Source organism: Callionymus lyra, chromosome 19 (assembly GCF_982586985.1).
Source record: "Callionymus lyra chromosome 19, fCalLyr1.hap1.1, whole genome shotgun sequence".
In the NCBI taxonomy this organism is placed as follows: Eukaryota; Metazoa; Chordata; class Actinopteri; order Syngnathiformes; family Callionymidae; genus Callionymus; species Callionymus lyra.
This window is the reverse complement of record NC_141836.1, coordinates 12,896,238-12,918,352: the sequence shown is the minus strand read 5'-3', so window position 1 is coordinate 12,918,352 and position 22,115 is coordinate 12,896,238. Positions and strand designations below refer to the sequence as shown.

Sequence of the window (22,115 nt, the reverse complement as noted above, 5' to 3'; positions counted from 1 at the left end):
ATGAGCAGGGGGGAGGCAAGAGAGGGTGGTGCTGTTCTAAATGGAGGGAGGAGAGTAGCGCCGCCTGTTGGCCAGGCTGGTCATTTTTATTAATTTTTAAACAAGTGCAGACGTGATGGGAACTGGATACAGTTGAGGAGAGACGAGGCTTTTAACAAGTTTGTCCCCCAAGTTCACATCCGTGTTGCCCTAAAAGTATTTCCTTGTCATGGAGAAATACTTAGGAGTTGCAGCACATCAGGGTCAAACGAGAATGTGTGGAAGATTAGGTTGTGATGCAAGCAGACGGTGAACATGAATGGCTGCTGTGTAAATTGTGATGCTGCATTCGATAGTGAAATGTAAAATATATTTTAGATATTTTGCTACTTGTTATATATATATATGTCTATATATAACACACAAAATAAGCAATAGAAAAGCAGAACCAAACGCCATCTTATATCTTAAATACTATCAACACTATAACACAATTCTGAAATAACAGTGAGAAAGAGATTCAAGGGGTAGTTTGTCTTCCTTTATCTTTTACCTTACGATTTAAATGATGTGCACAATAGACTCTTCTTTATCGATTTTACCAACAATTTCATTTAACCACTAGATGTCGCCCAATTGCAATATATAAAAAGGCGCTCCTTGGATTCTTTTGTTTGTTAAATCTATTTACACAACTTTACTGTTTAAATTACAACAAAACCAACGATGTTTGTTTGAATAAGGAAATGCAAATCCAATGCAAATCATGCTCTGTATATTTAGTTGTTTTCTTTTTCAATTACCTAATCTGTAGATGCATTGCCAAGACAAAGTAACAAAAATAATAACCACATAATGACCAGACATTAAACAAAAACTGCTATACATCCACTACACCTGCACTGCATCTGTGAATAAACATTCAAATTCACAAAGACGGAAACACAGCCCAAAAACAAAACATGGAAGAATAAAACGCATACAATAATAACTCTAGTTATCTTCTATTTGTGTATTCCTTTATTTGATCTTGTCAATATATGGTTTCCAAACATTTTTGAATTTCTTCTCCTTGCCCTTCAATATATAAGTAAGTTTCTCAAGCCAATACATTTCAGTATTTCCGTTTTCCGCACGTCAAAGTCAAGAAGTTTCCTCTTTTTTTGCAAAATTGTTTAGGTAAATACCAAGTAGAACAAGTTTAGCATTTACAGGAACATTAATGTTAAACTATACTCCACTCTCCTCTTTTATTTAAGTGTTTCCTCCCTCACTCTTGTCTCCCCTCCCTACCAACACTGAGTCTGGTACTGCTCAAGTATTCTGCCTTCTTTAAAGTAAGTTTTTGCAAACTTTGAGTCACTCATTGTTGAGTTGCTGAGATCTGTTTTTCTTTTGTTAAAGTGTCTTGAGACAATGTTGTTTACGATACGACACTTTAAACAAAATAAAATGAATTTAATCAGATCAGACAAGGTTTAAATGATTATTGTGAGCTTCTACTAATTGATGCATTACTATAAATAATATATATAAGTTCAAAAACCCATCAGGATTTAATCAAGTGGTATTAAAATGAAAAACGCTAAATCAGGATCAAGTGGTATTAAAATGATAGTTCCCCCAATAAAATCTAACTTCCCTCACTTTCTACTCTCCTTCATCTTAACTAAGGGTTAGGATTATTTTCAGAATAATTTGTTCTATTTTTAGAGTTATAGTAAAAAAAAAAGTACATTCATTTGAATATAAATCTAAAGCTCAGTTGTGTTCGTCTTTATATTAAGCCAAAAATAAACATTTAAAAAACATCCAAAGCAACAATCTTAAAAATATATTCAAGTTTAATTGTTCAGCATTTGGAGGTTTTTAAATGTGTCTTTTTGAACAAATTCAACTGAGCTTGTGTCCCTGTGTTGTTCTCGGTGTTATCTTGATCTTTTAAGCATATATTTTATTGAGTTTTCCTTGATTGTTTAAGCGCTTTGTGACCCTGGTCTGGAAAAGCGAAACATCACTCAGTTTCTACTCTCCTTAATCTTAACTAAGGGTAAGGATTATTTTAAGAATAATTTGTTCTATTTTTAGAGTCATAGGGGGAAAAAAAGTACATTCATTTTAATGTAAATCTAAAGCTCAGTTGTGTTCGTCTTCATATTAATCTAAAAATAAACATTTAAAAACATCGAAATACTGCTCATCTGAAATGTCCATCTTGTGTTAAGGCCTTGGGATTATTCCAAAAATAAAAAATGTAATTTATATATATATATTTTAAGCAAGAATCTTAAAATACATACTTGTTTAATTTTTAAAATGTGTCTTTTTGGATGAAGTCAACTGGGCTCCTTTTATATTAAAATGAACAAATATTTTTGTTTATAAATCCAAAAAACAGACACATTACTCTAAAAACCATTAGTCAGTAAATAAAACGAGTAAAGTTTGAACTATGGGTAAACTTCAGCTCGCTCTTATTTTGAAGCGGCTCTTATTGTGAAGCGTCGCTCTCCAGGCACAGCCGCGGCAGGAGCGGCAGGACCTGAGGACCACCACTAGTCACCACCTCTAGTCGCACCACTCACGGACACAAGTTTGAAGGATACGCGTCGCGGCTTCGGCGGTTGTTTCTCTCTTCGCTTCGGAGGAGCGGTACCGCCGGAACTTCTCCTTCCTCCGGACACCAGCGGGGACTCGAGAAGCTCCCGTCGGGGGCGAGAGAGCGAGCGCGGCGGCGGCGGCGGCGCTGCTGCTCCCGCTGCTGGCCCACCATGAACAAGAACCACCGGGTCCCGAGCGAGCGTTCCCTGAGCGCCGTGGAGGTGAAGAGCAAGGTGTGCCCCAACTTTTTTTCTTCTCAATTCTTCGTGCGTCGTTGTCGTGTGTGTAGCTAACCTTAGCTAAAGTTGAGGTGGAGGCTCACCTGTCCCGCCGCCGCCACTTTTTTTTTCACCAAATATTGACTCTGTGTGTCAGCTGGAGCTGGAATATGCTGTATCGCTGTGGGACGTTTACATAAGTTGTTTTTCCCTCAAGTTGAGCTTCAGTGGAAAATGGTAAAGCGCGTCGTCGTCGTTGGTGAGCGCGCGCGCGCACGCACGGACAGGTGTATGACGCCCCCGCTGTGACGCCACATATAGGGCTTAAGTGGGCTTTTTGTGGCACTTTTTTAACGTGATTATTAAAAGAAATAGCGTCGAATCCCGATACTAGCAATACATCTAAACTTTACAGGATTTAAAACCTCATTTATACAGTGTCTAGTGTGAAAACTTGACGAAAACATCACTGTTATCATCTGATACTATCTTATTTGTAGTCTTGAAAAAAAAGTCAAAGATTTTCAATCTGAATTCCTAGGCTTTGAAAGCACATTTTTAACTGTAGACTGGAGCACCTCATTGTTATCTTATGTATCTGTCTCCCATAATATTCTTCTTAAGTGGGCTTTTTCTGGCACTTTTTTAACATGATTATTCAAAAAATTGTGTCGAATCCCGATACTAACAATACATCTAAACATTACAGGATTTAAACCTCATTTATACACAGTATGTAGTGTGAAAACTTGACGAATAAAATCGCTGTTATCATCTGATATTCCTCATGTTTGTAGTCTTGAAAAAAAGTTTAATTCGAGTTAAAGATTTTCAGGTTTCAATCTGAATTCCTAAGCTTTGAAAGCACATTTTTAACTGTAGACTTGAGCACCTCATTGTTGTCTTATGTATCTGTCTCTCATAATATTCTTCTTAAGTGGGCTTTTTCCGGCACTTTTTTAACGTGATTATCCAAAAAAAATAGCGTTGAATCCCGATACTTACAATACATCTAAACTTTATAGGATTTAAACCTCATTTAAACACCGTATATAGTGTGAAAACTTGATGAAAACATCACTGTTATCATCTGATACTATCTTGTTTGTAGTCTTGAAAAAAAAGTTTAATTGGAGTTAAAGATTTTCAGATTAGATCTGAATTCCTAGGCTTCGAAATCACTTTTTTTTTAAACTGTAGACTTGAGCACCTTATTGTTGTCTTATGTATCTGTCTCCCATAATATTCTTCTTAAGTGGGCTTTTTCTGGCACTTTTTTAACATGATTATCCAAAAAAAATAGCGTTGAATCCCGATACTAACAATACATCTAAACTTTATAGGATTTAAAACCTCATTTATACACCGTATGTAGTGTTAAAACTTGACAAAAACATTACTGTTATCATCTGATACTATCCTGTTTGTAGTCTTGAAAACAAGTTTAATTCGAGTTATTTTCATATTCAATCTGAATTCTTAGACTTCGAAAGCACATTGTTTTAAACTGTAGACTTTAGCACCTCATTGTTGTCTTATGTATCTGTCTCCCATAATATTCTTCTTAAGTGGGCTTTTTCTGGCACTTTTAACATGATTATTCAAAAAATTGTGTCGAATCCCGATACTAACAATACATCTAAACCTTATAGGATTTAAACCTCATTTATACACAGTATGTAGTGTGAAAACTTGACCAAAACATCACTGTTATCATCTGATACTATCTTGTTTGTAGTCTTGAAAAAAAGTTTAATTTGAGTGAAGGTTTTCAGATTCAATCTGAATTCTTAGGCTTCGAAATCACATTTGTTTTAACTGTAGACTTGAGCACCTCATTGTTGTCATATGTATCTGTCTCCCATAATATTCTTCTGAAGCACCCCCTGATATTCAACCCATGAAAACACACACAAGCAACTTGTGTTTGGGGAATGCCTTCAAATAGAAGTAAACATGTATACTTCGCTTGTCAACGAGGAAAATCAAATTCAAACAATTTACGGATCAGGCGATCAGATGATTGTTAGATCTAATAATGACATGAGATAAAAGTTTGTTGAAAATTAAACAAAAAAAACAACTAAAGGCCATATGTATAAAGTTATGCTTATAGACAAACTATGACTTGTCACGCAAGTATAAGAACATTTTTCTTTTTTTCTAGTTTTACAAATAATAAACACTAAGTTATTAATACTAACAAGACCTGAAACTGAGTATGACTATAACAAAATATTAGTTTATTGAAAAATAACTAATGAAATCATGAGACTCAAACTTTTAACTGCACAACTTTTATCACTCATGTTACCCAGTCTTGGAGAGGGTTACTACAACTTTGCAACATATCATCAGCATATTACAGTATTCTAGGTGGTCCGAATGATTTAAGTAGTAAAGTATAGTTCAACCAAAATATTAGTTGCACTTATTTTTTAATTGTAAGCTTGTTTTTAGTCGGCTGTCAGCGTAAATCACTTGCAATGTGTTTCAACGAAGAATGTAGCTGGAGCTGAGAGACTGGAATTTCCTCTACAAACAAACTTAAAATATAGACTTATTTAAGTTTTTTTTCCGGAACAATTCCTCATGTCGAGGCTTCGATACAAGATGGACGTTACAGTTGAGCTGTACTGAGGTATTTGAACGTTTTTTTTAAGTGTCTTTTTGGACGAAGACGAAGACAATTCAGCTCCAGTCGCTACATTAAAATGAACATTTTTGCCTGCAAATCTAAAATGTGACAGAGTATTTTGAAAATAACTTTAACCTTTCGGGGGAATTAGAAGGAACTATCCCTTTAAGTCCACAGGAAAACTTGCCACTATCCTTAAGACTAAAATGAGGACGAACTAAGCAGTTATTTAAACGTATCCAGGTGATGCTACATTACTGCATGTATGCTAACACTCACGTCTTCTCCAGTTCGGTGCAGAGTTCCGACGGTTCTCACTGGATCGTTCGAAGCCGGGCCGCTTCGATGAGTTCTACGGCCTGCTGCAGCACGTGCATCGTATCCCCAACGTGGAGTTGCTGGTGGGGTACGCCGACGTGCACGGCGACCTGCTGCCCATCAATAACGATGATAACTACCAAAAGGCCATCTCCACGGCCAGCCCCCTACTCCGGTTGTTCCTGCAGAGAAAAGGTAAGAATGTTGACAATAGTTCCTTAATGAGGTTTGGAAGCACACTTTGTAACTTTTTTTTAGAAGTTTGAGCCCAGATAAACTGAAGGTTTTGCATCTTCTGGTTGATCTTGTTGAATTAGAGAATCAAGAGATTCTCAGATTATATTGTAAGAATGAGATCCATGTTTCTTTTTTTTATTTATTTTTAGAGAAAAATGCATTCCTATCTGCATTTATGGTCTTTTGAGTGTTTACCAAGATATGATGTACTGAATATGACATGCCCAGGGGCCAAATTTGGTCAGTCAAGGCATTTTTAGGTGGCCTACAAGAGGCCCGTTCAATATAGTTTCATATGCATAGTTTAAGGGGTAGTAATTTAGAATATGTCTTCAGGGTATAAGGATAAATTGTAGTTATTAAATCAGATAATTTGGTTAAGGACTCTTCAGCTCAGTTAGCTCGGACCCATGTGTGAAAGGGATGTCGATACCATACGTATCACAATACAGTTACGATATATTGTGATACTGTAGTAACGAGGATATATTTGTAGTATTGTCAAGTACTTGACTCTGGTGTTGCAGAATTTACAGACCACATGACTCTTGATGAAGTCAAAACTGCTTAAATTGGTTATGAAACCAAAATATGTCCAAACATCAGCTTTTAAATCTGCTCGAGTCGGCTGTATCCTCTCGTCCTCAGTCATCGCCCGGATGTCGAGGGATTCATTATGCCGTAAGCCGATGCCATCTAGTGGCAGGAAGTTTAATTGAAACACAAAAGGCGTGAATATTTCCATGTAAATTGTACGTTTAAAAAAATATTTTATTACACACATCTTAATTAAAATCTAAACCATAAGAAAACTATGATTAAAAAAAAAAAACGATTGAAAGCGAAAATAAAATGATACAGTTCTGTCGAATATGCAGTATTGGGTAAAAAAAATAAAGCATAACAAACATTTGGGATTGTGAGAAAATATGAATAAATTTAAATATTGATTAAGTTTAACAACATCCGACATGTACACTCGCCAAAAAAACTCAACTTTCAGACGGATCTGATTCTCTTTAAAGTATATACTTTATTGAATATTGTTTTGATTGTTTAAGCGCTTTGTTACCCTGGTCTGGAAAAGCGCTATACAAATAAAAATTACTTACTTACAGGCAGGTTGATGAAGACATGACATCATCATAAAAGCAACTTCACAGTAAAAAAAAAAGAAGGTTTAACAATGACGTAGATCAAACATTTGACCTGCTTTTGATTATTTTGTATTGGAATTACACGTGCAGCTTCATCAACTGGGCAGTTTTGTGTGGTTTGTGTATCACTCTTAAAGTGTGTGTTCATCTTCATCAAGCCGGGCGGTTTGGGGGGACGGCGGGGGACAGCGGGGTCCACCCGTCTGCTGGGGGGGTGCGGGTGGAGGCTCGGCCGCGTGCTCTGCCGTCTTTCTAAGCCGTGTCCCTGTGCCATATGACCCTATAGAAGCTAAGCCACTTTGTCAGGAGGAGATTAGTGGGGTCACTGTGTTGCTCTGCATGGGACTGTGTTTCAATTACACGCTCCAGACAGCAGCCCCACAACCGAAGCAAGTCGCACAAGCCACGGGCGACGCGAGAGCATCGTGCACACGTCCTGGTCGCGCTCATCACTGAAGCCTAAACAACAAGGAAATCACGCGCTTACTTCACCGACACACACACACACACACACACGTATACAACTACACCCCCCACAGCTAATCAGACGCACCAGCTGCTTACGAGGCTGCATTGTCAGCTCGCGAGGCGTTTATTACGCGTCCGCTGGCACAAGTTGTTATCTTCGGTGATTGTTTTACGGTCCGTGGATTGTTGGGTGGGGGGGGCGTGGGAGGCCGAGGACCAACCCCGTCACTCGACGCTGATCGCTGGCTTCCAGGTTCATGTCAAAGTTCTTTCACGTTGCAACACCAGGCTCTGATCCTCCTCGCGAGCCACCTATTAAATATTTTTTCGGGGAGGAAGTAGATTTTTAAAATAAGGACCTGAATTGGAAATTATTCATAAGGCATGAATAAATTAGCGGGTGAGAATGAATCATGAATGTAACCTATGATGGCTCATTTGGGCTCCGGAGTGCCGGGAGGAACCAAATTTGTGTCATGTGACCGGGAGACGGAAAAGAAAACATTTAATTAAATTATTGATGTAAGAACTTAGGGGGTTATTATCAAGAAAACATAGATATCAGCTCTTAAATTAAATTAAAAAAAAAATGTTTGTACAATCTTTTTTCGTACGACGAATATGGTTTTACACTTATTTTGAACCTAAAGTATAAGTAATAAAATATCCTGAAGGTGTATTTGAAAAAAGTAGTACCTGAAAATCGTTGGCTGAAGATGGTCACGCTGTGTCAGAATGTTGACTCGCGCCACATTTTCCAAGTCAATAATCTGCCATGAACAAACAAAACTTGATTCGTAAAAGCTTAGAACCATCATGGGATGTTTCGGTCGGTTGGATTTCTCCAGTGAGTGTTTTATTGTTTGTAATGTTGGCATAAACCACACAAAAACAAAATCCAATTGCATGCTGGAATAGAAATGAGGAAATACACAGACAAAACTATTTCCCCATTAGTTTGAATGTCAGGTTTTATTACCAACTTCCTACTTCTTTATCACACTTGCAGCAAGCAGAGGTTACACTATTTGTTTTTCTCGACATGTGACGGGGGCAAACATTCAGCTCTTCCTGCATCGAATTCATAAATAATATGACATATCACTGACTAATGTAACAAAAAATGTTAAAGCCTTTATTTATTATATATTAAATAATCAACAAAATGCACTAAGTAAAGACTAAATATTTATTTCCAGATAACCGTGTTAATGCTGATGAATTCACAGGTAATATTAATTAATTTTAACAAATACAAACATATTTACCAAGTACAGAACTTATTAGTTTTTATTCTCTGAGGCTCAATACATCATAATTATTTCTGTGTTTGTCCTCCTGTGTCATACAATGAACAAGCAAATTATTTTCTTTCAACATCATTTTTAATCTTGATGGAAGTCTTTGTACAACAGGTGACATTGTACATTAATTTAAAAACAACTACTCGTTGAACTCTTCTCATGCGGTTCATTTGTATCACCTGCTTCAGTCACTGCAGACACTGCCAAATCCCACCAATCACTCGCCACCTAATCTCAATGAACAATGTGCAACTGGACGTGGCAGCGAGTCGTCCCCTGTTTACCAGTTGCCACGGCAACATTGAGTAGCGGCCAATTGATAGTTGGATTACAAGTGCTCCTGTCGCTTTAAAGCCGACGGTGCATGCTTTGCATCCTGGGAATCGTCCGGTAAGCATTTGCACTTAAATACACGAGCACCTCTTGAAAACTTTTGTTAGATTAAATAATCCTTTTCTTATAGTTGACATGGACTTCTCTTACTTTCTGCTCTAAATAGACTTAAACTTACTCCTGATATATGGTAATTGAATTCATTAGTAATATTATTTTTGTAGTTTATCTTAAAAGGGAGAATAACTCATAATTGCACTGGTTCTGACATAAACGTTTCATGAAACAGTGTCATGTTGTTCAGAGGTCAGTAAGTGGCGCCATCAGTTTTTAAAGGATGTGATGTTTTATTAAAACAGTTGTTCAAAACAAAGTAAAATGGTGCAGAGACTGCCATCTAGTGGACTCTGAAAATAATGACACTGCTTCATGAAGCTTCATCAGACTAGAGCTGTGTCTCAAATCGCATACTTGCGTACTTAAACTTAGTATTTTTAGTGCATAAGTGCATCTCAATTCTTAGTATTCAAAATGTAGTGCACCATGCACACTAAATTGTCGTACTAAAACACCCACAAATCTGAGTTTAGATCGATGGACACTTTCTACCCTAAACGGTCGCCATCTTAGTGACGTTGACATTCTAAACGGAAGTTGCGTATATATATATACAGTATATATATATATATATATATATATTTACTTACTTACTTACAGGTGCATTTCAGCCAGCAGTAGGAGGATGACACGTCTTCGGTGCTGATACCGGCATACATATCTTGCAAATATTTAGTTTCTCATATTTCTTGATACAAACAAAACGTGCTGCCAGCAGGTGTCGATAGTGTTCCTACAGCTGGTTGAAATCATCGTTAAATAGTAGTAGAAGAAGAAGCTGTCGCGTCATTTCCTGAATTAGAGTACTAGTTAGTATGTACACTATCCTGATGCATACTAACCGCGAGAAGTATGTGATTTGAGACACAGACCATGACTAATAAACTTTAGCCTTAATTCGGTTTTTGGTGTTGTTTCCATTATGTCTAAATATCCAATTATTGGAAAATCTTTGAGAAATCTATTTTATTTGAGTTTTGGACAAGGTTTAAGCTCTATTTCTAATGTACCAGTTTGTCACGGGTATTGACGAAAACCTAGCTGTCGTTACTAAAGATGCACCTGATACCTGATCCAACTTGAAGAGGCTGGATCGGATCGATGCCTAACATTTAAGTCAAAGACTAAATTGAAGTATTTATTCAATAAATTTGTTAAATAAATATCAACTTTTTCAAATGTTTCCTCTTATATTAATACACCATGACAATGATGTAACGTTTAAACAATGGATCTATCACTGGATAGTGTAACTTGTATACTCTTCAATGTTTGTTTTCCTTACGTGTTTGTATGTGTCCAATGTCAAGCCTGGGATCTGGGAAAAAGGCCAGCTTGGCAAACAAGCAACAATGGCATATGAGAATTTTTTCCGGAGCCGCAATAGTTTGTCTTCGTCAGTCATCCAGAACTTTTCACGCACCAGTTAACACTCGTACATACAGTTCTCCAGGCCTGTCATCCGTCAGGTGTTTCCCGATCTTTTCATTCCCTCTCTGGGCGTGGACGCCTCTTTGATGTCGCACACGGTATCTAACCCTGAATGGTTGCTAAAGCCTCACCTGAAAGCTTGGTTTTTCCATGTGGAATGAGTAACCAGAGTGTGCGTCATCCCCTGTAAAGTATGTGTACAATGTAAAAGTTCATGACCAGAGGTGACTCACACACAGATCAATCATTCCTGGATACTTTTTTTTTAGATACTTTATATTCTCAGACTTTTTTTTTTTACCTGCATCAGAGCCTCGGTAAGTGCGGAGGAAATTGATCTTTGGAATCATAACTATTGACCCAAATATCGCTCCCCGACTGAGTACCAGATGATGCATATCGATGTAAGCAGAAGGCGACCGCTTTAATTCTCGCCGACTGTGATACTATTGTGCGAGATGCTGAAGGTTTTTTGTAATTAGCAAGTAGCAAGTGGATTCCTGGTCCTGTGGGAGGAAAGCATCTGAGACCGTGATGGAAGGATGAGGGCATGAAAAGAGAGGGTCGGCGGATGAGACATTGTTTAGCTATGTCATTAGAGACGTAGGGGAGAGGAGAGGGAGTCGCTAAAGAGTGATAGGAATGCAGCAGGAGAGAGAGAGAGAGAGAGAGAGAGAGAGAGAGACACGGAGGATAGCAGGAATAGTATTAGTGAGGGAGGAATGCAGTGGGAGGCCCCGAGCTGGGGAAATTGGAAGAGAGGAAAAAAAACGAGAGAAAAGAAAGAAGTCGGAGAAAGGAGGGTGGAATGCGTCCGGAGGGCCTCTGATCATCTCCGCCCGGCTCGATTAGACGGGACAGTGGGTCAGACCGGACCGGCTCTGGATCAGCCGGCGAGGGTTCTAAATGGAGAAGCAAAGAGCTAAGAGTACATGTGCAGCGAGAAGAAAACACTGGCACGCTACAGCACTTGAAGTGAGGCTGACGAAAGGAGATGGAGGGGAGAGTGGGAGAGAGGGGGGGTCAGCAGTGGGAGTCTGGACTGTATTATAGCGTTGGTCAGTGAATAATTGGTTTGTGGGGATGAATGATGAAGAGACAAAGTGGTGAAACTCATTTTCTAAGCTTGCATTCTAGTCCATAGAGAACATTGAATTGAGTTTTCTGCTTTCATTTGAAAGAACCCTCTTTATTCCGTTAATTCCGACTCGTACTTTATTCATTATTTGAGTTTTTTATGGCGTCATTTGTTACTCTGATCAACCTTTTCACTTCCTCTTTTTTTCCTCCCCCACAGTCAATTGTAAACAATTGTCATTTTTTAAAAGACACGGTTCAGTAGTTGCTGCACAGGTGGAAACCAGTTCCAAAGTAGTGCTATTTGCAAAAGTACACTCAAGTTGAAGATGAAGAACAGAGATATCCACGTCAACCATTACACAGAGACGTCCACTAAGAGCGAAACTGACGTTGAAGGAAATGAATTTAAAAAACGCAGTATTGCGACTCACTTTTGAAGTCGGTTTTATAAATATATATTTTGTTAGTTTTAGTTGCCACTTGTGCTTTTTATACAGCCTTCTTTTCTTCTTTCTCTTATCAAAAAAAAATCAGCCCGCTTGGATCTGTTTTTAGTCTTTTCTCCTCTCATTTCTTACTCTTATGTCTTCTCTCTGCTGTCATTCGTTTTTATCTTTGATGTACTTTCCATCTGCTCCGTAGTATCCAGTGCTACAACCACTCTTGACACACACATTCCCTCCTCAACACACCCTCCTCCCCCTGTATCGTTCTGTGTCAGGAGCAGCGAGGCACCGACCGTGCTGAATGTTCAGGCTTGTCATCAACAAACTTGACTGTTACCAGAACACCAGAGCCTTCACACTCTTATCTACAGTTTCCCCTCCTCTTATGGATGACCTGTTGTGGACTTTTTATTTAGCTGCACTACGACGACTGCTGCAAATCCGCACGACAACCCATTGACTCAAAATGCCTTCACGTAATAGACATATTTCTCAGGGGAAGTTGCTCGACCGGTAGTTTTCCTCCAGTTATCTGGGAATGATGGTGGTGTATAACGTGAGCGCTGTGTTATCTGCACACAGTATCAGGTTTCGCTGACTCATTTGGGGCTGTAGGTACAAGGAAGTGAGAGATGGCGGTTGTGTAAGAGGACGTCATGAGATTAAATATTTAGTCAAACATTCCATGGATCACTTTTTAAATCATCTTGAATTTGCTTCAGGTACTTTTGTTTGCAGAAGTACATTCAAACAAACACAATGTTATCTTTTCTTTTTTTTTTATTGTAAAGACAAAACAAGCTATATTACAGCACCAATTTCACATAATAAAATTAATAAAAAAAGTTTAAAGGCACTAATGCACCATTATAATTAACCTACACCAGTCTGTACTACTTATATATAAGTATACTTATACTAAATATTATTTTTCTTTTATCAGTGCTAACAGAAAAATAAATGAAGTTAAAATATTTTTTTGACAGAAGTACATACAACCACTTTGAAAAAATGACGTTATCTAATAATTATACAGACATAACAAGTGCCTTTACAGCATAAATGCCACTTGGAGACTGTATATAAAAAAATAAATAGTTAAAACACATACAAATGCAACAATAATACTAAATCCATCCCGACCACCCTGTACTACTCAGTGACCCCAATAATCTTATTTTATCATTTCTATTTTCTGTTTAAAATCTTAAAACAAGATGTTATTTACGCTTTTAAATTATTTTACATAATTCTTTATAAAATACAACCTATATTACAGCATAGATGTCATGAGAAGACAAAATAAAAAACTAAACGGTAAAAATATTAATAAACTCAACCTGTACTACTCAGTCACCCAAATATATATATATATATTTTCAGTGCAGACTAAATGGATTGAATATTCGTTTCAAATATTTTATAAGAGAGGTTTGTCTCAGCAATTTCAAAATATGACATCTTTTATTTTCTTTTTTGCATAATTAAATAGATAGAACAAGTAACTCTACAGTATAAATGCCACCAAGAGACAAAACAAAAATGAACAAACAGGCCAAATGCAACCATAATAATAAACTCATCTCACCTTGTACCACTTTGTAACCCTAATATTATTATTATTTTATTTATTTTTAAAGTGTTTATTTAAGTGCACAGTAATGATAAACCCATCCCACACTCAAATGTTATAATACTTTTCTTTCTAACATTTTTCTTGAAAGAAATTAATTCAAGCAATTAGAAATATATAATGTTACGCTTTCTTTTTTACATAATTTAATAGCTACTTGAAAGCATAGATTACAAAATAAGTTATCAAAAACGAGCGCAACAATTATAATATTATCTCATCCTCCCCTGTGGTACTCAGTCACTCCAATATTATTTTACAATATTTTCTTTCTTCAGTGCAGACTGAATTTTTTTAAAAATTAGTTTCCAACATTTTATTCAAGAATTTCAAAAACATGACATTATCTTTCCCTTTTTTGCATAATTATATAGACATAACAAGCAACCTTGCAGCATGAATCATTCACTAGTCACTTACAAAGTCACTTACAAAAGTATTTCAGTCTAAATTGAGGTTAATTTATTCCATTTTGCAGATGATTTATTAAAAAACACTTGTTCATTTCGGTGATCCAATGAAAAGAATCATTAAAATGATGCGTCCATCCCTAGTAGATGTGGAACATCCTCCTTTTAACTTGGTGTACGAATGGAATTTCCGGTGTTGAAACTTTCACCTGTTAATGGATAAGTGGCTTGAGATCATTGAAGCCAATTCGACTAAGAGCTCTTCCTCCGAGCTTTAATGAGCAGTAATGTCGGTATATGATGCCCTGGTGTTTGGTTTCTGCCGCTGCTCTTATACTATATCTCTCACAGCCGGAGATGTTCCATCTGTATGTTGATAGTGGTCGGTATATGTGTGTCAACAAGTCCTAATAACGGTGAAATAAAAGAACGACTATCGCTGAAAGTTTTTGTCAGGATTTAATTTCCTTTTTCAAATGTATAGTTTTAAACATTTTTCCCAACATCCCAAGTGCAGCTCAAAGAGTTTTTCACCGTCAATGATTAGGTATTTTATCTAGTATCGACAGAAAAAACCTCTGAAAGTCACCTTTGTATAGCAGGGTATTGTAGCTAACAGGCAGGTGGTCTCAGTGCTATGTGTGTAAACATAAACATGGAGGAAGTGTTGTTTCTTTTGGGCCTTTGAGGGCCAGCACTGATCTCAAGTGTGCACACTGGACCCGTGCCCTCTGGGAACTGAAACGCGAGACTGTCAATCTTCCGCAGGACAATTGACCCTTTGTTGCGTTGTAGAGGATGAGAGGGGAGTGGTGTGGTGGTGGTGGTGGTGGTGGGGGGACGCAACCTGTCTCGACCCGAGAGTTTGGAACCTCGAATCGGCTCACGATGTGCAGACGACGTGAGCCGGAGAGAGATTTTTATTTATAGAACGATGTCGTCTATTTTAGAAACTGAAGTTTCAAAGGACTTTTTGATCAACGTTTTTACAGAAATAGAGCGAGCCGTTTGGCGACAGAAATCCGATCTTGTTAATGTTTAGCCGTCGGAATTCTGCTGGTTAACTATTGTGGGATGTCTAATGTTCACACGGCGATCCCTGGGTAAAGTCTACATCCCGATCTCGTTGATCGACAGTACTTGCCTTCTATTGTTACATTTGCGACTTCCTTTTGAATCGATGCCCATCGATCAAAAACATTGTTTTCATTGTATAGCAATACCTGTGAAGGTAGTAAGTAAGTAAGTAATAGTTATTTGTTGTTATATAAGCGCTTTAACAAACAAAAACAATACACAGTTAAAATATATACTTTAAAAGATCAAGACACATAAGACAAACAAAGGAGTCCCAGAAAACCAGGAAAAAGCACAAATAAATATGTCTTAAGATGTTTCTTGAAGGAGTCAGTAGATCCAGGAAGTGTGTTCAGGAACCATCAGTAGATTCTGATCCACAGACCTCAGAGCCCGAACTGGGGTGTAAGGCTGGATCAGATCACTGATGTAAGGAGGAGTCTGACCATGAATGGATCTGAAAGTAATAACCAGAATTTTAAAATGGATCCTGAAAGAAACTGGCAGCCAGTGAAGAGTTTAAGAAGGATCGGGGGAATGTGAGTTCTTCTACTAGAGCGGGTCAGAATCCTGCTGTCTTGTATTAAGGGTTCCAGTTAAAAATAAATCTTTTGTTCTTAAACTTGCTTCTATGATCACTTAAAGAAGATTTATTAATTACAGGTAATTTTTGCTGTAAATAAAGTTGTTTTTTCATACATAATAATATTAATAATAATTCATTTTATTTGACGGCGCCTTTCAAGACATATATTTGCCATTGGATTGTAGCAAGAAGGAAAAAAGGTTTCATTCCTGTACAGCCTGGAAACAGTTCAAAGGTCATCATACATTTGATGAAGTTGCTACTGAGATTGAGGACATTCTCTGGGAATATACCTGACCCACAACAAATTAACTGCATGTGTCACAGATAAAGGAAGGAACATTGTTAAGGGTTTCAAGAAGTCTAAAGGGGGGGAAATTACTGAGTTAGTTTTAGCAGCCTTGGCGATATATATTTGTTTTAAGTCTGTCTGTAGAAAATTTGAAATTACTTTATGTCCATGTTCGTCTTTAAACTTTGTTTGGTCCGTAGTTGTACTTTGCTTCTTAAGTTAACAACTAACCTTTGCTTTTAGTTGAAGCACTAAATCTCAATTTAATGGGAATAATCTATGAAAAGAAAGAGGAAAAGATTGGAATTATTTATCTTATTAATATGGTTGTTGGAAAATATTAATATGGCGATATTCTTTTCCACAATTCTTTTTCATCATTGTATCAATTTTATCTTTCATATAATATGTATGTAAAATTTAAAAAATCAATTTTTTTGTTTATTACAATAAACATGCAAATATTTGCGCTGTGTTCAATTAAACTTCCTGCTTCTATATGGAAGCAGTTAATAAGTCCTAACCAGCTAAATGAACAATCAAATCCTATGAGATCCTGGCAATGACTGAGGACGAGAGGATACATTTGACTCCAGCAGCTTTTAAAGCTGATGTTTGGACATATTTTGTATTCAAAACAAATGAAAGCAGAGTCATCAAGAGTCACGTGTTCTGTAAATTCAACCCACCAGAGTAAAGTACTCGACAATACTACAAATTCATCCTTGTCCACAATATATCGTAGTGTTGCAGCAGTATTGTGATGCATATAATATCACTTGCAAATGCGAAGTCCTACTTTTTTTTTAGAAACTTCATGGTCTCTTGGAAATAAGTTTACGTGTGATGGTTTATTAATGAAGATCTGAGAAGCGCAAGCATGGGACTGACTAAGTCTTGATCCAGGTTCACAGTGAGCAGGTAGAAAGCCAGGGATCACCAGTCTTGGCCCCTAGATCATGTTCCCAGCCGGGCGGCCCCTGGGGGGGGGGGGTACACACGAGATTAAATGGAGTCAAGGGAAGAAATCGGATGAAAAATTGTTTACACTAGATCAGACATGGCCAAAGTTGGACCCATTTGACTCTGTCTTGAACCCTCCTGACTTCAGGCTAGAACTGATCCGAACAGTCACTTGTGATATTATTTATTTTTTGTATTATGATAATAACTCTACTGTATATACATCTTGCTCGAGGTCAGACCTATTTCTTGACTCACAATAATTTGAGCTAATATTTAGATTATATTAAGAAAAAAGTTATTTTATATCCCTTTCTTATTTTTATAAAATAATAATAAATATTCTCTTTTTTTTGTACTTGTTTTTCCACCATATTCTGACCCTTCTTACAGTATAAGTTGGACCCTGAGGAAATTGAATTACCTTTCCTAGAATGAATTATTAAAAAAACTCGTTCTAGGAACTCCTTAGATGCATCTTTTATGCATCTATTCGACAAATAAATGGACATAGTTCATGTGAGATCGAGCGTCAAAGACGATGACGGGTTGCTCTTCTGGTGTTTTGACGCCCCCTGCGGGAGGTCGGTGGCTATGACTGCCTACAGAGACGCTGTTGGTTGAGCTGAGATGACGCAAAAGACCGTTAACCTGAAGTCCAGATTATCATCTCTCTTCCTCTTTCCTCTCGCGTTCCCTCTTAACTTCTCTTTTCTCTACGTTTCGCAGAGGAAGCCGACTACACGGCGTTCGGCACCGACTCCCTGACCAGGAAGAAGAACAACGTCCTGTCCGCCGTCCTCCTGCGGCCGGACGTCAACCGCAAGAAGCCGCAGGTCATCATCAGCTTACCGAAAGACTTCCGTCCCGTGTCGTCCATCATCGACGTGGACATCCTGCCGGAGACGCACCGGCGCGTCCGCCTGTACAAGCACGGGCAGGAGAAGCCGCTGGGCTTCTACATCCGCGACGGCTCCAGCGTCCGGGTGACGCCGCAGGGCCTGGAGAAGGTGCCCGGGATCTTCATCTCGCGCATGGTGCCCGGCGGGCTGGCCGAGAGCACGGGCCTGCTGGCCGTGAACGACGAGGTGCTGGAGGTGAACGGCATCGAGGTGGCGGGCAAGTCCCTGGACCAGGTGACGGACATGATGATCGCCAACAGCCACAACCTCATCATCACGGTCAAGCCCGCCAACCAAAGGAACAATATCGTCCGCGGCGGCGGCGGCGGGGGGGCGGCGTCCGGCAGCTCGGGCCGCTCCTCGGACAGCGGCGCCAGCTACTACGGCTACTCCTCGTCCGCCGGCGCCGCCGCCTCCGTGCCGTCGCACATCATCCAGAACTTTCCCGCCGGCGAGCTGGACAGCGACGAGGAAGACGAGGATCTGGTGATAGAGGTAGGCGGCGGCGGCGAGGAGTCGCTGAGCCGCACGCCGTCCAACTACAGCATGCCGTCGCTGCCTCGCTACGAGCCTCACCTGAACCTCCGAACCGCCGCCGCCGCCTCGTCCTCTCTGTCCATCAACACCAACGGTACCCTGGTTGCTAGCGGCAGCAGCGGGTCGCTAAGCAACTCCAGGGTCATTCTGGACTCGCCCGACGGCGTCATGGAGCGACGGAGTCTGGAGGAGGACGGCACCGTGATAACCCTGTAGTCTCACCGGTCACAATCACTACACCTATACTACATGTGTCATTATAGCGACCCCGTCTGGACACTTGAAGCACTTGCACAAGGTCAAGCATCACTGGAAAACTCGCACTCTTGTCACACAAGCTGAGAAGGTTTTTTAGCACGCGAAACAAATTTTTAAAAACCTTTTACGGAAGAATCTTTTAGCAGCTAATTTTAAGTGATTCATCGATTTAATCTTCCTCCGTCTCTTGTCAACGCTGATGCAATGTCGTGCAAAAGAATTCATCTCGATTTTAATATATATGTGTTTATCTTCGTCCAGAGTTCCAGAGGTTTGGTCGGAAGACAATCAGTTTCTATAGGTTTCGACTGAAGTTTTGAGACTGGAACCTTCTTCTCAAATCGATCGTTTTCAGGTCGAGCCGCAGAAGAAACCAGACAAACGCCTTAACATGCCCCAAATAACAGTTTACAAAGAGGCTCCGCTAATGAAGTTGAATATTAATGCAGTGATGAAATGTAGGCTAAAGCAGGAGCTCACTAATGAATCTTCCCCCTGCTCTAATTTCTGCTTCTCCTGCTAATGGAAGCTATAATTGTGGCGACAGCGTCTCGTGACGAAAACGCTGACTTGTTTCAATCTCTTGCACATCGGATGTTTTTTTCAAGAGAAAGCGCCCCCAGTGCAGCTGCGAACATCATCGGGCCGTTGTGAAAAAGCGGCGACGAATTAAATCTTGTTAATTTATTTGAAACCATCACCGGACACGGGATGACGCTCGCCGCCACGTCGTGTTATTTATTCTTTAATCATGAGTATTTACTCTTGTTTTAGCCGAAACCTCCCGTCTCTTTGTGAATGATTCCACTTTGTGATTCTGTTTTTTTCCCTCATACTGTGAATGATTTATGTCGGAGAACCTCAAACTGAGCTACGTGTTTTAGGAGTCTATTTTTTTAAGATGAATTGTGCTCGCCAGATGAATCCTGATGGTACACATTTATAACGTCAGTATTTTCTAATTGTTTCGTAAAAATGTACAGTTTTATCACCTAATGAAGATGTTTTAAAATTTAAATTTGGATGTGTATGAATGGATAGCAGATTATTGAAGATTCTGAATAAAATAGAACCATATATGTACAAAAATGCACAGTGTTTGCTTCTTTATAATTAAACTGATAGAAAAAAGGGTAACTTTGTTAATCAAGAGTATTTAGAGTAAACCCTGAAGCTATGAAGTACTTGCTGAAGGTTTATCTGCGGCACAGATGCACACTGTTGAACTGTATAACTATGTGATCAATGTTGTTAAGTATAGGTCGGATCAGAAGCTGTTTGCTCTAGTACTCTTCTCTGCCAACATCTTATATTTGGTCATTTACAAAACAATTATGTTAGTGTCCTACATTTTTACCTTTAATGGATCTGCCTCTTAAACTGCTTTTAAAAATAGTTCTGGAATAATAAAAAATATTTTTCAAAAGGAAAATGTATTTATTTGACTTAAACGTAGACCCATTTGTTTTTATTAATTCAAAATTAATTTTTGAACGTGCTTGAGTGCCAATTTAAACGGACCAAATGGGATGTGCTGGCCTCTGCTGGACGCTTGAAGAACTGCAGTTAACATCGCCAAACTTAAACTGAGTTTGTGTTGAGAATGTTAGCTGATAAAGTCATTTCTGGTCAAAAATAAGTCAGATTGATAATATATTTTTAGGTTAAAAATAATGCTGTTTGTATGTCATTATAGTTTCGCACGTCTGTTAAAGTAGATACTTGGATAGTGTTTCATTATGTTACTGCATTCGATTTTATTGTAAATATAAAGAATATGAACATTGATCTCCAGGGAGTCACAACTATATGAAACGATTCATTTGTAGGGATTTCAAAATCAAGTAATTTGATTTTAATTTTATAATAATATTTAACCTTCAATTTATTGCCAGATTTGTCTTGTTTTATTTGTCTTGTCTTGTTCTACAATATTATTGTCCAGCAATGAATGTATTTACAGTATATATTCATTTATTTATTCAATATTTATTTAAATGTTACATTTGGTTTAATTGAATGATTGAATTTTAAAATTCGAATATTCTCAAAATGTATGCGTTTTAATCCTTTTTAAATTCATTATTGTCTGGTAGCACCGTTAGACATTTTAATATGAAACAAAAGACGAGTTTTAAAAAAAACTGTATTTGGAAAAATGTTTTACTATTGGAATAAAAATATCAAACTATGTGGGGGGAAAAAACATTCATTTATTTTGAAAATAGTCGATTTTTCATTTATTTAAAGAAATACAATCTGCCTTTAAATGTACAAAATACTAAAAGAAAGTATATACTTAATTCCACTTTTCAATATACGCTACTAAAAAATAGTATTCAATAAAGCCAAATTCAACCTTTCAATATACAAATTACTGAAATATAGTATTTAATAAAACCAAATTCAACCTTTTAATATACAAATTACTGAAATATAGTATTCAATAAAACCAAATTCAACCTTTCAATATACAAATTACTGAAATATAGTATTCAATAAAACCAAATTCAACCTTTTAATATACAAATTACTGAAATATAGTATTTAATAAAACCAAATTCAACCTTTTAATATACAAATTACTGAAATATAGTATTCAATAAAACCAAATTCAACCTTTTAATATACAAATTACTGAAATATAGTATTTAATAAAACCAAATTCAACCTTTTAATATACAAATTACTGAAATATAGTATTTAATAAAACCAAATTCAACCTTTTAATATACAAATTACTGAAATATAGTATTCAATAAAACCAAATTCAACCTTTTAATATACAAATTACTGAAATATAGTATTTAATAAAGCCAAATTCAACCTTTCAATATACAAATGATTGATATATAGTATTTAATAAAGCCAAATTAAACCTTCCAATATACAAATTACTGAAATATGGTATTTAATAAAACAAAATCTAACCTTTTAATATACAAATTACTAAAATAAAGTATTTAATAAAACCAAATTCAACCTTTCAATGTACAAATTAATTTAAATAATAAAAAAAACGAATTCAACCTTTCAAGATACAAAATATTTAAATCAAGTATTTAATTTAAAAAAATTAACCTTTCAATATACAAATCACTGAAACAAAGTATTTAATAAAGCTAAATTC

At 37.5% G+C, this 22,115-nt stretch overlaps 1 protein-coding gene across 1 annotated transcript; it reads left to right on the top strand.

Moving 5' to 3' along the window:
• Positions 1-2,509: 2,509 nt before the first annotated feature.
• pard6b (par-6 partitioning defective 6 homolog beta (C. elegans)) lies at positions 2,510-20,076 on the top strand. Its single transcript, XM_087781447.1, has 3 exons — positions 2,510-2,813; positions 5,727-5,949; positions 18,018-20,076. The coding sequence occupies exons 1-3, from the start codon at positions 2,751-2,753 to the stop codon at positions 18,941-18,943; spliced, it is 1,212 nt and encodes a 403-aa protein (XP_087637573.1). The 5' UTR covers positions 2,510-2,750; the 3' UTR covers positions 18,944-20,076.
• Positions 20,077-22,115: the final 2,039 nt, after the last annotated feature.

Coding starts and splice junctions, on each gene's coding strand:
- pard6b (XM_087781447.1), top strand. CDS start 2,751: ATGAACAAGAACCACCGGGTCCCGAGCGAGCGTTCCCTGAGCGCCGTG. Junction 2,814..5,726: donor CCGTGGAGGTGAAGAGCAAG/GTGTGCCCCAAC, acceptor CGTCTTCTCCAG/TTCGGTGCAGAGTTCCGACG. Junction 5,950..18,017: donor GTTGTTCCTGCAGAGAAAAG/GTAAGAATGTTG, acceptor TACGTTTCGCAG/AGGAAGCCGACTACACGGCG.